The sequence below is a fragment of the Rhinopithecus roxellana genome, chromosome 17, assembly GCF_007565055.1.
Source record: "Rhinopithecus roxellana isolate Shanxi Qingling chromosome 17, ASM756505v1, whole genome shotgun sequence".
Taxonomy (NCBI): Eukaryota; Metazoa; Chordata; class Mammalia; order Primates; family Cercopithecidae; genus Rhinopithecus; species Rhinopithecus roxellana.
Window position 1 is genome coordinate 21,748,745 of NC_044565.1, and position 22,283 is coordinate 21,771,027.

The 22,283-nt window shown below is 39.1% G+C and overlaps 1 protein-coding gene across 1 annotated transcript in view; it reads left to right on the forward strand.

The window, feature by feature from the left end:
• The window catches only part of APLF (aprataxin and PNKP like factor), a gene marked incomplete at its 5' end in the record, with an annotated part of 107,225 nt that overhangs the window by 18,266 nt on the left and 66,676 nt on the right, over positions 1–22,283 (forward strand). Inside the window, 1 exon segment of the mRNA XM_030921404.1 lies at positions 4,617–4,688. Within this exon segment, the coding sequence (XP_030777264.1) occupies positions 4,617–4,688 (72 nt within the window).

The window sequence follows — 22,283 nt, forward strand, 5'->3', positions numbered from 1 at the left end:
AATAATCCATGATTCATATGGAATCTTTTTTATTATCTTTTTTTTTTTCTTTTTTTGAGACAGGGTCTCACCCTGTCCCCCAGGCTGGAGTGCAGTGGCATGATCATGGCTCACGGCAACCTTGACCTCCTGGGCTCAAGCAGTCTTCCTACTTCAGCCTCCTAAGTATTAATATTTGGGACTATAGGCACATGCCACCCTGTCCAACTAATTTTTTACTTTATGTGGATTGGTACGGAATCATGGATTATTTTGCGATTCAATTTGCTTGCTGTATTCCAGTATTATCACTATTTTGGTGCTCAAATCATTCTAAATTTGGTCAGTGAGAGTTTTTTCGCACTGGTTTCTCTGTCCTTCTGACATGCACCCATCAATTTTTGAGCATTTCTTTGTCCTCTGGCACAAGAAGATATCCTAGGTCCACATTATACTTTTTGTGCCTCAGACCTGGAATATGACATTTCTCAAAAGAGCTCTGGTTTCTTTTAGTGGGGAATGGTATTTTGAAGCCAAAATCTATACTATTGGATTTATTTTTTTCTTCCAAGTATCCTTCTTCTTTCTGAGAAGTGGTGTCTTTACTGCGCTTGCTATACCTGGTTCGACATATTTTTATGCCTCTCTTTTGGATTCTCTATTAGCTTGGCCTCTGTAATGTTGGATCTGAAATATGTTTTTAGTATTTCCCACTAAAAGTGTGACTTAATTTTTCTGAGAGTGATACCTGTGCTTCAGCACCCCTAGATTCCCACTCCCTCTCTCCTCCTTTTTTTTTTTTTTTTTTTTTTGAGACAGAGTCTCGCTCTGTCGCCCAGGCTGGAGTGCAGTGGCCGCGATCTCGGCTCACTGCAAGCTCCGCCCCCCAGGTTTACGCCATTCTCCTGCCTCAGCCTCCCGAGTAGCTGGGACTACAGGCGCCCGCCACCTCGCCCGGCTAGTTTTTTGTATTTTTTAGTAGAGACGGGGTTTCACTGTGTAGGCCAGGATGGTCTCGATCTCCTGACCTCGTGATCCACCCGTCTCGGCCTCCCAAAGTGCTGGGATTACAGGCTTGAGCCACCGTGCCCGGCCCTCTCTCCTCTTTTTCTGTCATTTGCCACCTGATTTTCTCTGCTCCAGCATAGGTTCTGGGGCTTGATCTTCTGAAATTGGCATTTCTCATCTCTCTTACATGTAAGTTAAAGTTTTTAGTAATCTCCGTCTCCTAGTTTTGCATTAGATATGGGATGAGATATGGGTAGTTTTATTTGCTCTATTTGTTGATTTATTTGAAGAATGTGTGTTGTGATTAGAATGTAGGTGACTATAATTCTATAAAAATTGGAATTCCTCAATTTAACTATTTTTATGGCTTTCTAAGATGTGAAATGTCTGACTTTCAGTTGAAGTTTTAATTTAAACTTGGTGATTAGTAATCAGTAAGTAAACTTGGGCAAGCCTTCAGTATATTTTGAAGTAATTTATGCCGTTTGTCCTACCCTAATGACCTCTAACCAGTGTATTCTTTTTGAGTCCTTGGGTTTCTTTGCTTTTTAGTAGGCTTTCTCTTTCCACTTGCAGACTAACATCAGTCATTTTCTCCTATTGTCAGTATGCTGTCTACTAAATCCTATCCACTTTACGAATAGAGAATTAAGAATTTGGATGACATATCTTGTTAGACTTAGGTATACCATTAGATAAGCAGGACCAAATGAAAGTCTGAGGTCCTCTTGGAGCTTTATTTAGGATCTGAATCTCTTCTGAATGTCTATTTGATTATTAAATAGCCATTTCTGCCTTATTTTCAGTTATTTACTATGTTCTAGTTTGACAGTTAAACTGGGTGAATCATCTTAAAAACTGAGGTTTTGCTTCAGGTTTCATGTAATGATATTGAAGGATGAGATACAACATTTAGAGCATGAATGGTTCTGGAATCTGATTCCTTAGGTGCAGATCCTGGCCCTACTACTTATTGGTTGTGTAACTGAGTAGTTACTTAAACTCTCTGTACTTCCATTTTCTCACCTATGAAGCGAAGTATAATAATAGTATCTTCTTCACAGGTTTTGTGAAGACTGAAAAAGATGATACATGACAAGTCTAGAACGGTGCTTTGCTCTGATAATTGATTGTTATTACAGTTGATATATTAATAAATAATAAAAATGTGTTGGATATTCACTCTGTATAAGGAGCAGTGATAGGCTGTTAAAGCAGATAATCAGATCTTTAGGATAATCTGTTTGTCACTTGCTCCCCACCTCTCTCCGTATATCAATCCTGAAATTAAAATGTTTTAATGATAATTTATTAAACCTTTACGCTTCCCATTGAGAAAATGCAAATGATTATTTTATCACGTATTCACTATTTAGGGGTTTACTTTAAAAGGAACACTATAAATGAGTGATGTTAATTTCAAAGACTGTTTATAGCATTCTTTTTGTATTCTATAAAGACACATAGCTTGTAGTGAAATTACACTGTTGTGGAGTTATGTGTCCACTAGAGGTCACATTATACTTTTATATTACTTAAAATGTCTTTATCTTCGTAGTGTCAGTGATGCCTACTTCAAAGAAAGACAGAGATAGGAAAAGTTCATTTATTGCTTCCTGAAAAAATACAGTTTAAAAGAGGAAAGAAGAAAGAGGAAAGAAAGATGGTGGACTGTTAAAGGAACCATCTTTATATGCCATAATTTTATATTTGATAGCTTATTACTCTGTTGGTTAGAAAATTGGTTTGTAGTATTGAAGTAACAATGAGATTTTGGTACCCAAGTCAGAAATAGGAACTGCTTACTCTCAGTCACAGAATAATGTGCATATTTTGAAATTACTTTTGAATGATTGCATGTAGGTATAGTCATGTATAAATGTGTTCTCACATTTATTACTTTTTTTTTTTTTTTTTTTTTTTTTGAGACAGGGTCTCATCCTTTCCCCTAGGCTGGAGTGCAGTGGTGCCGATCATGGCTCTACAACCTTGACCTCCTGGGTTCAAGCAGTCTTCCTACCTCAGCCTCCCAAGTATTAATATTTGGGACTATAGGCACATGCCACCCTGTCCAACTAATTTTTTACTTTATGTGGAGATGGGGGTCTCACTGTTTTGCCCAGGCTAGTCTTGAATTCCTGGGCTCAAGCGGTCCTTCCACTTCAGCCTACCAAAGTGCTGGGATTGCAGCCACCGCACCCTCCCTATTACCTATTTTTATTAAAAAGAGTGTGGCTTTGGAGTACTGCCTACTTGGAGAGTGACCTACCCAAGTTACCTAAATTCTCTGGACTTTGAATTTCTATGTAAAGTGTGAATAATAGCTATGTCAATGTTATGTTGAATCATAACATTTAAGCGAAAGTTCTGTGCAAATGATGCAATAAGTCATCAGATAACTGCTGTTGTTTTTAGCCTGCTAAGGTACATTCTGGGAAAAAAAAGGAATCTTTAAATTTTTAGCCTCTTTTTTTCTGAAAGAATAGATATTAGTTTGTACTTCTTGGATAGCCATTGTGGCTAACAATAGATTATGAAAAATTTATTCATGTGATACTCATTGTGATGCTTGATATTACTGTCTGTATGTCACAGCCTTAAGTGTGGAACTGCTATCTGGTTAAAAAAATGAGTACTGACTCCTGGCAGTTTCACATTTTTGTGGAACTAATAGGTTTAATTGAGTTTATGTGTTGGCATGGTCTATTTTTTACTGATGATTTTGGTCCTCATGCGGATAATGCCAGCATTCAAGTGCTAAATACCAAGGTTACCAAGAGATGGGGTCGGTAGTTATGGTGTTAGTGAAATTGGGGCTTAACATGTTTTCATTATCTATCAATCAACCATAAATAAAAAAGGCAGTTTTAACTATTGTGTTTACAGTGAAAAGGGAAAGCTTTGATTGGCACTGTCAGCATATAAATTGCAAACAATTTTTGAACTTTGGTATGCAGAAATTATTGTGAGCATAAGCAGAACACTGTTGGCTCAAAACAGGAAGCAAATAGATGTTTTTTAAAAATGCTGATTTCTTTCTTACTGCCAATGTTTGTTATTCACTATTCCGCTTCTTGCCTTCCTGAACTCGTAACTGCTGCTGATGGCCCCAGAGTTTGCATGCCGTTCTGCCTGATCTGGGTCTTTTTGACCCCAAAGCATACAGTCAGACTCTTTTACACTTACCAGATCCTTGAGCATGGGAATCTCTTCCTTTGAAAACCTTTATCATCGTTACATACTATATGTTTCTTGTATTTGAAATGTTTTCTGGTAAGTACATATTATATAGATACTTTTCCTATTTTTGAATTTTCTTGGTAATAATCTCTAGTAGATGTCTGTCATGAATGGAAACTATCATGCAAGGTTTTGAGATCTGTTAGATTCTAGGCTTGAGGCTCTGTTGTTGACTCTTCCATGACTTTGGGCAGAGTTTTTTAATCTCTGAGTTTCATTATTTGTTAAATGAGGACAATCATTTCAACATATAGTTATTGAATGAATGATGTATTTCATAGCTAGGCTACTGATTTCAGAAACGTTGACAGGGATTTTGTTTGGCTTTTTGTTTTGTTGCTTTTTAAGAAGGTGGCTATTCTTAATCTTTTAATTTTTTTACTGCATAGATAACAGACAAGAGAGTATCCAGAAGACATGCCATTCTTGAGGTGGCAGGTGGTCAGCTGCGAATCAAACTGGTAAATATGTTATTAATGATTCATTTTAACTTTTGTCTCTTACCCTTTCAGTTCCCAAGCAGAGGTGCCTATTTTCTAAGGTTATGGGAATAGGGAATTAATGTCAGAATATATCCTTCTCATTGCCAGAAAATAATTAGGAGATAAAGATCTAAACTATGAGTAAAACTATATATTTTCTCATAGGACAATGCCACATTTACATAATTAGAATTTTAATGAAAGATGACTGCCAGTTCATGTGTACATTACGATTTGGTTTAAAATTGAATACGCCAAATAATATCCAATAAGAAAGCCCGTAACTATGTAATGGTTGTTTTTTTGAGCTGGGGTAGTGACCAAAGTGACTTAAATGTTATAGGGATATTTTAACATATTCTCTATCACTGTGTGTAGAGTTGAATAGTTCTGAAATTTAGACCTTGTTCAACTTTGAGGTTTGAAAAATAATTTTAATTTGAAAGCTTTTGTTGAGGGCTAGAATTTTAATTGTTTGCTTTATAATTTCCTGCTGCAAAATCACTGATGATATGCGGTGACAGCCAGTTTCTAAGAATATACAATGTGATCATTCCTTTTCTTTTGCAGAGTCTATTGTGTAAGAGAATGAAATATGTGCATGAGGGTCCATTTATTTTAGACTAGATCGTATGGTGGTAAAATTTCATGGAATTAAATTCATTATAACCTTTTTAAACCAATTTGTATTTTCATATTTTATATACAACTGCCTGTTATAGCATTAGTTCCTTCTTTTACACAGATAGTACTTGCTTTTTTATCCTATGTTTAACTGTTTCCAAATTTGGAAAGCATCTTTTAAATTTTAGTACTTGGAAGTTTTTTGAATAAAAAATTATTCAATGTATTCACCTTATCACAGCCTTGAATAAATAATCTGTAAAAGGGTTTATGTCTCATCGTCATTCTGCATTATCTTAGTGTCTTGAAAAAGTGTTAATATCTGGAGTCAATACTCCTGTAGGAGCCACTTTATTTACCATTAGTTATTCATCTCTGTATCCTCTCCAGATAACTTATTCTTCTGAGATGACATACTGGATCACAAGGTCCTTGAATATAGGAACTCTGACTAATCTTTGTATCTCTAGTGTTTATAATAGTGCCTAAGACATAGTAGGTATTTAATTAATATTTGCTGAATGCATGAGTAAATGCTGTGGTGAGAACTATCTATGGCATATCTAGGAGTGGGAACATGATAGATTTTTACAAAAGTATGTTATTCTCTATTGCCCAATTTCTAACACCCTGCCAATGGACTACCATGGCTTAAAATAAGTTTTTTTTGTTGTTACTAAAGTATATTAAAGGAAAGAATAGAGAGATCTTGAAATTCTTATCCTACCTTTTCTAATAGAACGTGTTTATTAGATTTACTTTTTTCAAAATAGCAATTCTGGCTTAATATTACCCTTGGCTCCTCAAGTGAAGGAACCATTACTTACCACTGATTTTCTACATGATTTAAATTTATTGCTCTATAATTCATATTAACAAAAAGAGGAACTTAATAGCGAGTACTTAATTTTTTTTAAGTAGATCATTTAAATAGTCCTTAATGAGTGGATTTCTAGTTATTTTTTATGCTAAACCAGAAAGTATCAGCTCCTGCAGTAGATGAATAGACTTTTCTGGTTTGTGTTGTTAATATTCAAATCCTGCTGATAACTATGCAGATGTTATAGGAAAACAAATCAATAAACTAGTAGTACTTTTCACTCTGCTATGAAGGCAAGCTCTTGATTAATACCTGTTAACTCTTGTTATAGCTTTTTTTTTTTTACCTCTGCTTTTGCTCCAATGATATCTGAAAAATTTATAGTAGCATAATATTTGTAAATGGTGAGTGATTCATTTTAGGAACTTAACATATATAGAAATGATTATTTTTTATTTATATAGATTTAGGGAGTACAGTGCAGTTTTGTTACATGGTTATATTGTGAAATGGTGAAGTCTGGGCTTTTAGTGTAACCATTACCTGAATAGTATACATTGTACCCATTAGGTAATTTCTTAACCCTGTCCCACCTCTCGCACTACCACCCTTCTGAGTCTCCAGTGTCTGCTGTGCCACTGTGTCCATTTATTTTGTGAGCAAATTAACCAGTGGAATTGTGGACAACTCAGTAGATATCAGGTTTTCTCTTTACACTCTTTATTTACTCAATGATAAGAAGAAACCCTTATAACAAAATTGACATGGCATTAAATTTTTTTATATCAAAAATAGGTCATTAGAAAACTGTCATATGTACTAATGCATGAATATTTTGAACATTTACATTTTTTCTCAGTGTTAATCAAGGACATTTATATTTTAAAATGTTTTATAAATTGGCTTTAATAAAGGTGCTTAGTTGGAGTTGTGTCTATACTTGACTGAAAATTATTCAGTTATATTTTGTACTTCTGTGGCTATTCAAAAGAATACTAATAATGTAAAATAAGTATGCCCACATTAAAGATGATTTTATTAGTTGAAAATCTTATCTTGAGTTAAATTTTATCCAGTATGTAGTGAGCCAAATTTCCATGTGGGATTTTAGCAGTGTTCAGTTATAAAAAGGCTCATTTTTGAAAATACTCTTCACTTTTACTGAGTCTTTAATTAGATGGTACTCAGATCATAAAACCACTATGTATTACATTACCAGGTGTCTTTTGAGCACAAAACTGTAGTAGAAATAATGCTAGAAGCTAGAGCATAAATTCCTCATGAGACTAGATATAAAACTAAAATTTGGAATGATTTATTTAAGTTTTACCTCTGTTTGTGATCATTTAAATATTATTTAGTGTAATTTTCTAAACTTTCCCGTAAGTGTGATGTTTAGACATGGGAGAAAGGTAGATCTTTTTTATCCTTTTTTGAGTAACTTTTTTTTTTTGACAACTTAGAATGTCACAGCCTTCTGCAGAATGTCTGATCTTAAATACTCAGCAAATTCTAGAATGGGAATGAGAGCCCAGGTTCTTTGAACTCTGTGTAGTATTTTCTTGCTGTTATATTTCTGAAGTCAGGATTCTCTTGGCATTGGGTGTCTCTTCTTTAAAAAAATTTCTTTAAGTTACAACTAATTGATGTTCTATCTTAAGAAGTTTTAGTGCCTTCAGTTGAATAAAATTTTAGAACTGAAAGCAACCTTAGATTTGGACTTATGTGTGTGGAAATTGGATTGGGCCAGGGCTAGCACTGTGTGTCAGTGGGGAAGAGGAATTTTTATCAGTAAATGGTACTGGGACAGTTATCTGTTTGGAAAAAAAAATTAGACCCCTACTGCAGACGCAACAATCTACTCCAGGTAGATTAAATGTGAGAGTCCAACTATAAAACTCTTAGAATATAATATAGGGAAAAACCCTTAAGGCTTTAGAGTAGGGAAGGGTTTTTAAACAAGATATAAAAAGCATGAACCATAAAAACAGTTGGAAAAAGCCAATGAAATTAAAATAAGAAACTTCATTTATCACATTTTCATTATCACTATAATGAAAATGATAACTACAACAGAGAGAAGATGTTTAAAATACATGTAATTGGCACATGTAATTAGGCCATTCATGCATTGACATAAAGAAATACCTGAGACTGGGTAATTTATAAAGAAAAGAGATTTAGGCTGGGTGCAGTGGCTCACACCTGTAATCCCAACAATTTGGGAGGTGAAGGTGGGCAGATCACTTAAGGTCAGAAGTTCAAGACCAGCCTGGCCAACATGGTGAAACCATGTCTCTACTTAAAATACAAAAATTAGCCAGGCTTGGCCAGGCACGGTGGGTCACGCCTGTAATCCCAGCACTTTGGGAGGCTGAGGCAGGTGGATCACGAGGTCAGGAAATCGAGACCACCCTGGCTAACACGGTGAAACCCCGTCTCTACTAAAAATACAAAAAATTAGCCGGGCATGGTGGCAGGCGCCTGTAGTCCCAGCTCCTCGGGATGCTGAGACAGGAGAATGGCGTGAACCCGGGAGGCGGAGCTTGCAGTGAGCCGAGACCATGCCACTGCACTCCAGCCTGGGCGACAGAGCGAGACTCTGTCTCAAAAAAAAAAAAAAAAAAAATTAGCCTGGCGTGGTGGTGGGTGCCTGTAATCTCAGTTACTCTGGAGGCCAAGGCAGGAGAATTACTTGAACCCCAGGAGGACAGAGATTGCAGTGAGCTGAGATTGCACCACTGTACTCCAGCCTAGGAGACGGATGTCTCAAAAAAAGAAAAAAGAAAAATGGTTTAATTGGCTCATGGGTAGGCTTTACAGGAAGCATGGTGCCATCATCTGCTAGGTTTTTGGTGAAGCCTTAGGGAGCTTTCAATCATGGCAGAAGGCAAAGGGGAAATAGGCACGTCACATGTCGAAAGCAGGAGCAAGGGAGAGAGAGTGAGGGGAAGGTGCTACACACTTTTTTTCTTCTTTGACTTTTAAGTTCAGGGATACACGTGCAGGGTGTGCAGGTTTATTACGTAAGTAAACGTGTACCATGGTGGTTTACTATACAGATCATTCCATTATCCAGCTATTAAGCCCAGCATCCATTAGCTATTCTTCCTGATGTTCTCCCTCCTCCCACCCTCCACTCTTCAGTAGACCCCACTGTGTATTATTTCCCACCCTGTGTCCATATGTTCTCATCATTCAGCTCTCACTTATAAGTGAGAACATGCAGTATTTGGTTTTCTGTTCCTGCATTAGTTTGCTGAGGATAATGGCTTCCAACTCCATCCATGTCCCTTCAGAGGACATGATCTTACTCCTTTTTATGGCCGCATAGTATTCCATGGTGTGTGTGTGTGTATATATATATACACACACATACATATCACATTTTCTTTTTCCAGTCCATCATTGATGGGCATTTAGGTTAACTCCATGTCTTTGCTATTGTGAACAAGCCACACTTTTAAATTACGAGGTCTCACGAGAACTGATGCACTATTCAGAAGATAGCACCAAGCCATGAAGTATTCCCACCCTGTGATTAAAATACTTCCCACCAGGCCCCACCTCCAGCATTTATGGATTACAATTCACATGAGTTTCAGGTGGGGACAAATACCCAAACTATATCATTCTTTCCCTGACCTCTCGCACATCTCATATCCTTCTCACATTGCAAGATACAATCATACCTTCCCAATAATTCTCCAAAGTCTTAACTCATTCCAGCATTACCTCAGAAGTCCAAAGTCTCACCTGAGACAAGGCAAATCTCTTCTATTTATGAGCCTGTAAAATCAAAAGTTATTTACTTCTAAGAAACAATGGGAGTATAGGCATTGAGTAAACATCCCTGTTTCAAAACAAAGGGTCAGTAGGCCCAACACAAGTTCAAAACCCTTCAGGGCGGCCGGGCGCAGTGGCTGAAGCCTGTAATCCCAGCACTTTGGGAGGCCGAGACGGGCGGATCATGAGGTCAGGAGATCGAGACCATCCTGGCTAACACGGTGAAACCCCGTCTCTACTAAAAATACAAAAAACTAGCTGGGCGAGGTGGCGGGCTCCTGTAGTCCCAGCTACTCAGGAGGCTGAGGCAGGAGAATGGCGTAAACCCGGGAGGCAGAACTTGCAGTGAGCTGAGATCCGGCCACTGCACTCCAGCCTGGGTGACAGAGGAAGAGTCTGTCTCAAAAAAAACAAAAAACAAAACAAAACAAAAAACCCTTCAGGGCAGTCAGTAAATGTCAAAGCTCCAAAGTAATCTGACTCTATGTCCATATCCTGGGCACACTGATGCAAAGGGTGGGCTCCCAAGGCCTTTGGCAGCTCCACCCCTCTGGCTTTGCAGGGTACATCCCCTGAGGTTGCTCTCACAGGCTGGAGTTGGTAAATATACTATGTTTGGGTCTGGAGGATGGTGGCCCTCTTCTCACCGCTCTACTAGGCAGTGTCCCAAGTGAGGACGCTGTGTGGGACCTCCCACCCCACATTTATTCTCTGCACTGCCCTAGTAGAAGTTCTCTTGTAAGGGATTTGCCCTTGCAGCAGGCTTCTGCCTGGATACCCAGGCTTTTCCATACATCCTCTGAAATCTAGGTGGAAGCTGCCAAGAATCCACCACTCGAAGATGGCAGAATAGGAACAGCTCCAGTCTCCAACTCCCAGCGCGAGCGACACAGAAGACCGGTGATTTCTGCATTTTCAACTGAGGTACTGGGGTCATCTCACTGGGGAGTGCCGGACAATTGGTGCTGGTCAGCTGCTGCAGCCCGACCAGCGAGAGCTGAAGCAGGGAAGCGCTTCAGCTGGGAAGCGCAAGGGGGAAGGGAATCCCTTTTCCTAGCCAGGGGAACTGAGACACACAACACCTGGAAAATCGGGTGACTCCCACCCCAATACTGCGCTTTAAGCAAACAGGCACACCAGGAGATTATACCCAGACCTGGCCGGGAGGGTCCCACGGCCACGGAGCCTCCCTCATTGCTAGCACAGCAGTCTGCGATCTAACCGCAAGGCAGCAGCGAGGCTGGGGGAGGGGCGCCCGCCATTGCTGAGGCTTAAGTAGGTAAACAAAGCCCCTGGGAAGCTCGAACTGGGTGGAGCTCACAGCAGCTCAAGGAAACCTGCCTGTCTCTGTAGACTCCACCTCTGGGGACAGGGCACAGCTAAACAACAACAGGGGAAGCAGGAGAGGCCTGTGCAGACGTGAACGACTCTGTCTGACAGCTTTGAAGAGAGCAGTGGATCTCCCAACACAGAGGTTGAGATCTGAGAAGGGACAGACTGCCTGCTCAAGTGGGTCCCTGACCCCTGAGTAGCCTCACTGGGAGACATCCCCCACTAGGGGCAGTCTGACACCCCACACCTCACAGGGTGGAGTACAACCCTGAGAGGAAGCTTCCAAAGTAAGAATCAGACAGGTACACTCGCTGTTCAGCAATATTCTATCTTCTGCAACCTCTGCTGCTGATACCCAGGCAAACAGGGTCTGTAGTGGACCTCAAGCAATCTCCAACAGACCTACAGCTGAGGGTCCTGACTGTTAGAAGGAAAACTATCAAACAGGAAGGATACCTATACCAAAACCCCATCAGTACGTCACCATCATCAAAGACCAGAGGCAGGATAAAATCACAAAGATGGGGAAAAAGCAGGGCAGAAAAGCTGGAAATTCAAACAATAAGAGCGCATCTCCCCCTGCAGAGGAGCGCAGCCCATCGCCAGCAACGGATCGAAGCTGGTCAGAGAATGACTTTGACGAGATGAGAGAAGAAGGCTTCAGTCCATCAAACTTCTCAGAGCTAAAGGAGGAATTACATACCCAGCGCAAAGAAACTAACAATCTTGAAAAAAGAGTGGAAGAATTGATAGCTAGAATAATTAATGCAGAGAAGGTCATAAACGAAATGACAGAGATGAAAACCATGACACGAGAAATATGTGACAAATGCACAAGCTTCAGTAACCGATTTGATCAACTGGAAGAAAGAGTATCAGCGATTGAGGATCAAATGAATGAAATGAAGCGAGAAGAGAAACCAAAAGAAAAAAGAAGAAAAAGAAATGAACAAAGCCTGCAAGAAGTATGGGATTATGTAAGAAGACCAAATCTACGTCTGATTGGGGTGCCTGAAAGCGAGGAGGAAAATGGAACCAAGTTGGAAAACACTCTTCAGGATATCATCCAGGAGAACTTCCCCAACCTAGTAGGGCAGGCCAACATTCAAATTCAGGAAATACAGAGAACACCACAAAGATACTCCTCGAGAAGAGCAACTCCAAGACACCTAATTGCCAGATTCACCAAAGTTGAAATGAAGGAAAAAATCATAAGGGCAGCCAGAGAGAAAGGTCGGGTTACCCGCAAAGGGAAGCCCATCAGACTAACAGCAGATCTCTCGGCAGAAACTCTACAAGCCAGAAGAGAGTGGGGGCCAATATTCAACGTTCTTAAAGAAAAGAATTTTAAACCCAGAATTTCATATCCAGCCAAACTAAGTTTCATGAGTGAAGGAGAAATAAAATCCTTTACAGATAAGCAAATGCTTAGAGATTTTGTCACTACCAGGCCTGCCTTACAAGAGACCCTGAAGGAAGCCCTAAACATGGAGAGGAACAACCGGTACCAGCCATTGCAAAAACATGTCAAAATGTAAAGACCATCGAGGCTAGGAAGAAACTGCATCAACTAACCAGTTAATATCATAATGGCAGGATCAAGCTCACACATAACAATATTAACCTTAAATGTAAATGGACTAAATGCTCCAATTAAAAGACACAGACTGGCAAACTGGATAAAGAGTCAAGACCCATCAGTCTGCTGTATTCAGGAGACCCATCTCACATGCAGAGACATACATAGGCTCAAAATAAAGGGATGGAGGAAGATCTACCAAGCAAATGGAGAACAAAAAAAAGCAGGGGTTGCAATCCTAGTCTCTGATAAAACAGACTTTAAACCATCAAAGATCAAAAGAGACAAAGAAGGCCATTACATAATGGTAAAGGGATCAACAGGAAGAGCTAACTATCCTAAATATATATGCACCCAATACAGGAGCACCCAAATTCATAAAGCAAGTCCTTAGAGACTTACAAAGAGACTTAGACTCCCATACAATAATAATGGGAGACTTCAACACTCCACTGTCAACATTAGATCAACGAGACAGAAAGTTAACAAGGATATCCAGGAATTGAACTCATCCCTGCACCAAGCGGACCTAACAGACATCTATAGAACTCTCCACCCCAAATCAACAGAATATACATTCTTCTCAGCACCACATCGCACTTATTCCAAAATTGACCACATAATTGGAAGTAAAGCACTCCTTAGCAAATGTAAAAGAACAGAAATTATAACAAACTGTCTCTCAGACCACAGTGCAATCAAACTAGAACTCAGGACTAAGAAACTCAATCAAAACCGCTGAACTGCATGGAAAATGAACAACCTGCTCCTGAATGACTACTGGGTACATAACGAAATGAAGGCAGAAATAAAGATGTTCTTTGAAACCAATGAGAACAAAGATACAACATACCAGAATCTCTGGGACACATTTAAAGCAGTGTGTAGAGGGAAATTTATAGCACTAAATGCTCACAAGAGAAAGCTGGAAAGATCTAAAATTGACACTCTAACATCACAATTAGAAGAACTGGAGAAGCAAGAGCAAACACATTCAAAAGCTAGCAGAAGGCGAGAAATAGCTAAGATCAGAGCAGAACTGAAGGAGATAGAGACACAAAAAACCCTCCAAAACATCAATGAATCCAGGAGTTGGTTTTTTGAAAAAATTAACAAAATTGACAGACCGCTAGCAAGACTAATAAAGAGGAACAGAGAGAAGAATCAAATAGACACAATAAAAAATGATAAAGCAGATATCACCACGGACCCCACAGAAATACAGACTACCATCAGAGAATACTATAAACATCTCTACGCAAATCAACTAGAAAATCTAGAAGAAATGGATAATTTCCTGGGCACTTACACTCTTCCAAGACTAAACCAGGAAGAAGTTGAATCCCTGAATAGACCAATAGCAGGCTCTGAAATTGAGGCAATAATTAATAGCCTACCAACCAAAAAAAGTCCAGGACCAGGTGGATTCACAGCTGAATTCTACCAGAGGTACAAGGAGGAGCTGGTACCATTCCTTCTGAAACTATTCCAATCAATAGAAAAAGAGGGAATCCTCCCTAACTCATTTTATGAGGCCAACATCATCCTGATACCAAAGCCTGGCAGAGACACAGCAAAAAAAGAGAATTTTAGACCAATATCCCTGATGAACATCGGTGCAAAAATCCTCAATAAAATACTGGCAAACCAGATTCAGCAGCACATCAAAAAGCTTATCCACCATGATCAAGTGGGCTTCATCCCTGGGATGCAAGGCTGGTTCAACATTCGTAAATCAATAAACGTAATCCAGCATATAAACAGAACCAAAGACAAAAATCACATGATTATCTCAATAGATGCAGAAAAGGCTTTTGACAAAGTTCAACAGCCCTTCATGCTAAAAACACTCAATAAATTCGGTATTGATGGAGCGTACCTCAAAATAATAAGAGCTATTTATGACAAACCGACAGCCAATATCATACTGAACGGGCAAAAACTGGAAAAATTCCCTTTGAAAACTGGCACAAGACAGGGATGCCCTCTCTCACCACTCCTATTCAACATAGTGTTGGAAGTTCTGGCTAGGGCAATCAGGCAAGAGAAAGAAATCAAGGGTATCCAGTTAGGAAAAGAAGAAGTCAAATTGTCCCTGTTTGCAGATGACATGATTGTATATTTAGAAAACCCCATTGTCTCAGCCCAAAATCTCCTTAAGCTGATAAGCAACTTTAACAAAGTCTCAGAATACAAAATTAATGTGCAAAAATCACAAGCATTCTTATACACCAGTAACAGACAAACAGCCAAATCATGAATGAACTTCCATTCACAATTGCTTCAAAGAGAATAAAATACCTAGGAATCCAACTTACAAGGGATGTAAAGGACCTCTTCAAGGAGAACTACAAACCACTGCTCAGTGAAATAAAAGAGGACACTAACAAATGGAAGAACATACCATGCTCATGGATAGGAAGAATCAATATCATGAAAATGGCCATACTGCCCAAGGTTATTTATAGATTCAATGCCATCCCCATCAAGCTACCAATGAGTTTCTTCACAGAATTGGAAAAAACGGCTTTAAAGTTCATATGGAACCAAAAAAAAAGTCCGCATTGCCAAGACAATCCTAAGTCAAAAGAACAAAGCTGGAGGCATCACGCTACCTGACTTCAAACTATACTACAAGGCTACAGTAACCAAAACAGCATGGTACTGGTACCAAAACAGAGATATAGACCAATGGAACAGAACAGAGTCCTCAGAAATAATACCACACATCTACAGCCATCTGATCTTTGACAAACTTGAGAGAAACAAGAAATGGGGAAAGGATTCCCTATTTAATAAATGGTGCTGGGAAAATTGGCTAGCCGTAAGTAGAAAGCTGAAACTGGATCCTTTCCTTACTCCTTATATGAAGATTAATTCAAGATGGATTGGAGACTTAAATGTTAGACCTAATACCATAAAAACCCTAGAAGAAAATCTAGGTAGTACCATTCAGGACATAGGCATGGGCAAGGACTTCATGTCTAAAACACCTAAAGCAATGGCAGCAAAAGCCAAAATTGACAAATGGGATCTAATTAAACTAAAGAGCTTCTGCACAGCAAAAGAAACTACCATCAGAGTGAACAGGCAACCTACAGAATGGGAGAAAATTTTTGCAATCTACTTATCTGACAAAGGGCTAATATCCAGAATCTACAAAGAACTCAAACAAATTTACAAGAAAAAAACAAACAACCCCATCAAAAAGTGGGCAAAGGATATGAACAGACATTTCTCAAAAGAAGACATTCATACAGCCAACAGACACATGAAAAAATGCTCATCATCACTTGCCATCAGAGAAATGCAAATCAAAACCACAATGAGATACCATCTCACACCAGTTAGAATGGCAGTCATTAAAAAGTCAGGCAACAACAGGTGCTGGAGAGGATGTGGAGAAATAGGAACACTTTTACACTGTTGGTGGGATTGTAAACTAGTTCAACCATTATGGAAAACAGTATGGCAATTCCTCAAGGATCTAGAACTAGATGTACCATATGACCCAGCCATCCCACTACTGGGTATATACCCAAAGGATTATAAATCATGCTGCTATAAAGACACATGCACACGTATGTTTATTGCGGCACTATTCACAATAGCAAAGACTTGGAATCAACCCAAATGTCCATCTGTGACAGACTGGATTAAGAAAATGTGGCACATATGCACCATGGAATATTATGCAGCCATAAAAAAGGATGAGTTTGCATCCTTTGTAGGGACATGGATGCAGCTGGAAACCATCATTCTTAGCAAACTATCACAAGAACAGAAAACCAAACACCGCATGTTCTCACTCATAGGTGGGAACTGAACAATGACATCACTTGGACTCGGGAAGGGGAACATCACACATCGGGGCCTATTATGGGGAGGGGGCAGGGGGGAGGGATTGCATTGGGAGTTATACCTGATATAAATGATGAATTGATGGGTGCTGACGAGTTGATGGGTGCAGCACACCAACATGGCACAAGTATACATATATAACAAACCTGCACATTATGCACATGTACCGTAGAACTTAAAGTATAATAAAAAAATAAATTAAAAAAATTAAAATTAAAATTAAAATTAAAATTAAAAAAATATATTACCTTTCCTGGAGATAATGGGTAGTTACTGGAATCTGGAATGGGGAGATGGGTGCAGAGGGCTGTCTGACACAGCTCGAGTGGTGATATCTTCAGGCTGTTCCAGGTGTTGTATTTAATTTTGCTTTCACCTTTGTAGGTAGTCTCTTTCTTAGTCTGTCTTCAAATGAACCTATTTGGGTGCATCGTATGGGTCCTACCAGGACCCTACTTGATACAGAGTTAATCACAGTCTCATCTATGCCCCCGATATGATTTGGCTCTGTGTCCCCACCCAAATCTCATACCAAATTGTAATCCCCATGTGTTGAATGAAGAGCCTGGTGAGAGGTGATTGAATCAGGGGGATGGCTTCCCCCTTGCTGTTCTCGTGATATAATTCTCCCAAGATCTGGTTGTTTGGAAGTGTGTAGCACTTCCCCCTTCGCTCTCTCTCTCTCCTGGTCCACCATGGTAAAATGTGCTTGCTTCTCCTTTACCTTCCAACGTGATTGTAAGTTTCCTGATGCCTCCTAGGAGGGAAACTTAAAATCAGGCCTCCATGCTTCCTGTATAGCCTGCAGAACTGTGAGTCAATTAAACCTCCTTTCTTCATAAAAAAAAAAAAAAAAAAGAATCCACCACTCAAGTACTCTGTGCACCCACTGACTTAACACCATGTGAGAGCTGTCAAGGCTTATGGCGTGCATCCTCCAAAGTGGCAGCTCAAGCTGTATGTGGGTCCTTTGAGCCATGGCCGGAGCCAAAGCAGTGGGAATGTGGATAGAACTGTCCCAAGGACATGCAGGGCAACCGGGCCCTGGTACTGTCCCATGAAATCATGCTTCTCTCATAGGCCTCTGGGCCTGTCATAAGAGGGGCTTCCATGAAGGTCTCTGAAATGCATTTGAGGCCTTTTCTCCATTTTCTTGGATATTATAACTTGTTTGTTTGTTTTTTGAGATAGAGTCTTGCTCTGTCACCCAAGCTGGAGTGTAGTTGCATGATCTCAGCTCACTGCAACCTCTGCCTCCTGGGTTCAAGGTTCAACCTGCCTCAGCCTCCCAAGTAGCTGGGATTACAGTCACATGTCACCATGCCCAGCTAATTTTTTTGTAGTTTTAGTGGAGATGAGGTTTTGCCATGTTAACCAGCCTGGTCTCGAACTCCTGACCTCAGGTAATCCACCCGCCTTGGCCTCCCAAAGTACTGGGGTTACAGGTGTGAGCCACTGTGCCTAGCCTGACTTTTATTTTAGTTGTGCACATATCTCTAGCAAGTGGTTGCTTCACAGCCTCCTTGAATCCTTCTCCTGAAAAAGCTTTTTATTTCTCTGCCACATGGCTAGGCTACAAATTTATCAAGCTTTTGCACTCTGCTTCCTATTTAAATATGTGTCGCAACTTTAAGTCATTTCTTTGCTTATGCATTTGAGTGCAGGTTGTTAGAAGCAACCAGGCCACTTCTTGAACACTTTGCTGCTTAGAGGTTTCCTCTACCAGATTCCCTAAATCATCTTTCTTTAGGTAAGACTTCCACAGATCCCTAGGACATGAACCAAATGCAGCCAAGGTCTCTGCTAAGGCATAACATACTTGACCTTTGTTCTAGTTCCCAATAAGTTCCTCATTTCCATCTGAGACCTCCTTAGCCTGGACTTCCTTGTCCATATCACTATCAGCATTTTGGTCACAAATTTGCTGATCATTTGGTCATTTAACCAATCTCTTAGAAATTCCAAACTTTCTCTCATCTTCCTGTCTTCTCAGCCTTCCAAACTCTTCTAACTGCTGCCTGTTAGGCAGTTCTGAAGTCACTTCCACACTTTCAGGTATCTTTGTAGCAATGCCCCAATTCCAGTCCCAATTTTCTGTATTAGGCCATTCTTGTATTGCTATAAACTGAGACTGGGTAATTTATAAAAAGAGGTTTAACTGGCTCACAGTTTTGCAGACTTTACATGAAATGAAGCATGGTGCCGGCATCTGCTCGGATTCTAGGGAGGCCTCAGGAAGCTTACAATCATGGAAAAAGGCAAAGGGGGAACCAGCACATCATATGTTGAAAGCAGGAGCAAGCAAGAGAGAGTGGGAGGGTGATATGGTTTGGATTTGTGTTCCTGCCCAAATCTCGTGTCGAATTGTAATCTCCAGTGTTGGAGGAGTGGCCTGGTGGGAGGTGATTAGATCATGGTGGCATTGGATTTCCCCCTTGCTGTTCTCACGATAGTGAGTGAGTTCTCACGAGATCTGATTGTTTAAACGTTTGTAGCACCTCTCCCTTCTCTCTCTTTCTCCTGCTCCAGCAATATAGTATTTGCCTGCTTCCCCTTTGCCTTCCACCATGATTGAAAGTTTCCTGAGGCCTCCCCAGCCATGCTGTCTGTACAGGCTACAGAACTGTGGGTCAATTAAACCTCTTGTTGTGGTTGTTGTTTTTAATAAATTACCCAGTCTTAGGTGAAAACAGACTAATACAGAGTGGGAGGTGCCCGCTCTGTATTAGTTAAATGACCAGATCTCACGAGAACTCATTATCTTTAAGACAGCACCAAGCCATGAGGCATCTGCCCCTATAATCCAAGCACCTCCTGCCAGGCCCCACTTCCAGCATTATGGATTGCAATTCACCATGAGATTTGGCCAGTGACACATATCTGAGCTATATCAGGAAGGCTATCCAAAACATATGACAGATGCCTTTAATCAGTGAGAAAAAAATAAAGAATCCAGTAGAAAAATGGGCTAAAGACTTGAGTTGCACATTAGAAACCTGACTAGCTAATAACCTAGTTTATATTAATATGGTTTCAATAAAATGCCCATTATCTTGAAATAGATTGATATATTTATTCAGCAGCTTATTGTAGCTGCACTGTCTACAAGGTGCAATTTAAAGACATTTAGAGAATTTCTAACACTGATTTTAATTGTTAGTGGAAGTTTAAAGATCTTGAAAATCAGAATGAGATGGACAAGTGACTTCTAGTTCATTCATTTTATCTTAATGTTTGTCAAAAATCACTTATTCTCTGTTCCCTCATCAGTCACAAATTCTTTGATCTACTAAAGCAAGGTATCTATACAAGTGTAATGAAATGTCAAGAGGGAAATTTTAGTTAAAAATATTTGTAAAATTACATAAATGAATATAGCAAATGTTTTGTTATGATGATCCCATCTGTATACTGCATACCTCAAATTATATTTAAGTGATTAAATGTTTTTCTACTTTTCTTTAACTTGGAAATCCAAACTTACCACCAAATAAAAAAATAGCTTTGACAAGGAGAGTTGAATGCAATAGGGCAATTACTAATTTGTACTTTTACATTGGATGACTTTCTGCCTTTTTCCCTCTAATATGTCTCCTACAAAAAATGCTGTAGCTCTCCAGCAGTTCTTGGAAATGGTGCATGAGGAGATGGTGCTAGCTCATGAGGAGAGGATGTTAGCTTTTTTATATGTCATTTAAATTTAATCTACAGCCTAGTATCAGCAGAGAGAAAAGACATTACAAAGGCAGACTGATGATGATGTTCTTTGTAAATGACTGTATCACCAGTGATTGGTTATGCCCTCAGGGTAAATTCCTAGCTGTCGGTGCTTTTATTTCATTTTAATAAAATCTTACTCACTTGGGGTCTTGGATGATTGAGGCAGTAGCTCTATAACTACATATAAGTTGCAGTTTTTCTTTTTTGCCTTTTGTTATTGACTCTCAAAATATACGTCTTTGGGTGCTTGTTATTTTTTTTATTGCACAAAGTTCTTGAATTGAGATTGTTTTTCTTCTCTTGAAATTAAAAGTGTACTTGTGAAATATCTGGAAAATCCTATAATAATAGCCTTCCTCAACTTATTTTGTTAAAAAAAAAAGCTATCCAAATTAAAAAAAAAAAAACACTGAAAATAAGGTGCTTTTGGGGGGTATACATCTATCATTCTTTAATATTTAATGATAACTCTAAGAGAAAGCTGTAGGAAATTGATTTGTATTTTAGTTCCTTTTTGCAGGGATAACGCATCCTTTGCACCACTTCTAAAGTTATAGCATAACCTATTGAAGTTTGAATTTATAATCTCATGAATTTGTTAAAAGGCACACACCAACATTATGTCTCTCGTGTAGGTAGTTATATCTTTTAATCACAGTAGGGTTGGGTTTGCCAATATTTTTCTGCCCTTGTTTGCTTTTAGAATCAAAGTTAAACTTGTCTCATGAAGCAGTTGGGGATCCTTAACACTTTTGTGATATGAAGAAAAGTTTGAATATTCAGAAAAAGGGGTTTTGGCAGGGATTGAAAAGATTTTTAATTATTGATTGTACTTTTGAAATATTACAAGTCCAATTCAATCGCCTTTCCATAATAATTAAATACTCTCAAGCCAGGTGCAGAGGCTCATGCTTGTATTCCCAGCACTTTGGGAGGCCAAGGCAGGTAGATCACTTGAGGCCAGGAGTTTGAGGCCAGCCTGGCCAAGGTGGTGAAACCCCATCTCTACTAAAAATACAAAAATTAGCCAGTTGTGGTGGCGGGCGCCTGTAGTCCCAGTTGCTCAGGGGGCTGTGGCACGAGAATTGCTTGAACCTGGAGGCAGAGGTTGCAGTGAGTAGAGATCATGCCACTGCTCTCCAGCCTGGGTAACAGAGTGAGACTCTGTCTCAAAAAAAGAAAAAATAAATAAATACTTTCAAACAGGCTGCACATACATACACGTAAACATACTTTTAAAAAATCTATTTGGTGTTATTAGGTGATTGTCTATTTTGGCCATATTTACAAATGTATTGCTATGAAGTATTTACAGTATTCTGTTATTTTTCAAAACTTTTATTTTTTATGTAATTATGTCATTGTTTTCATTCCTAATTTTTTGGTGTGTAATCTTCCTTTTTGTTTATTAATATTGTTAGATTTTTGTATACTTTGTAACTTTTTAAAAACTACCTTTTGGACTTCATGTACGTGTAGCATTTTAGTTGGAGCATATGTAGTTTGACACTGATTTTTTAACTTATTCAGTGAGTAATACAAATTTAGGGTTTACGTTAGATGATCAAACATTAGACTTTAATGTCATTTTTACTCTTCATTTTGGAATCTCCTGCATGAACAGTATTAGGAAAAGGAAAAGATGATCATGGACCATACTCATGGGTTCACTTTCTTTGTGGCTGGATTTGCTGACTACCAATGTTTAACCAACTATAATTTAAATATTAAGTGCTTTCCACTGAGGAAAATATACTCAAACAGAATATTGCGTTATCTTTGGGTTTGTGATACCTTTGTAAAGAAATGTAGTTTCCTTAAGCCTTTTACCTTTTCCACTTTTACAGTTTTA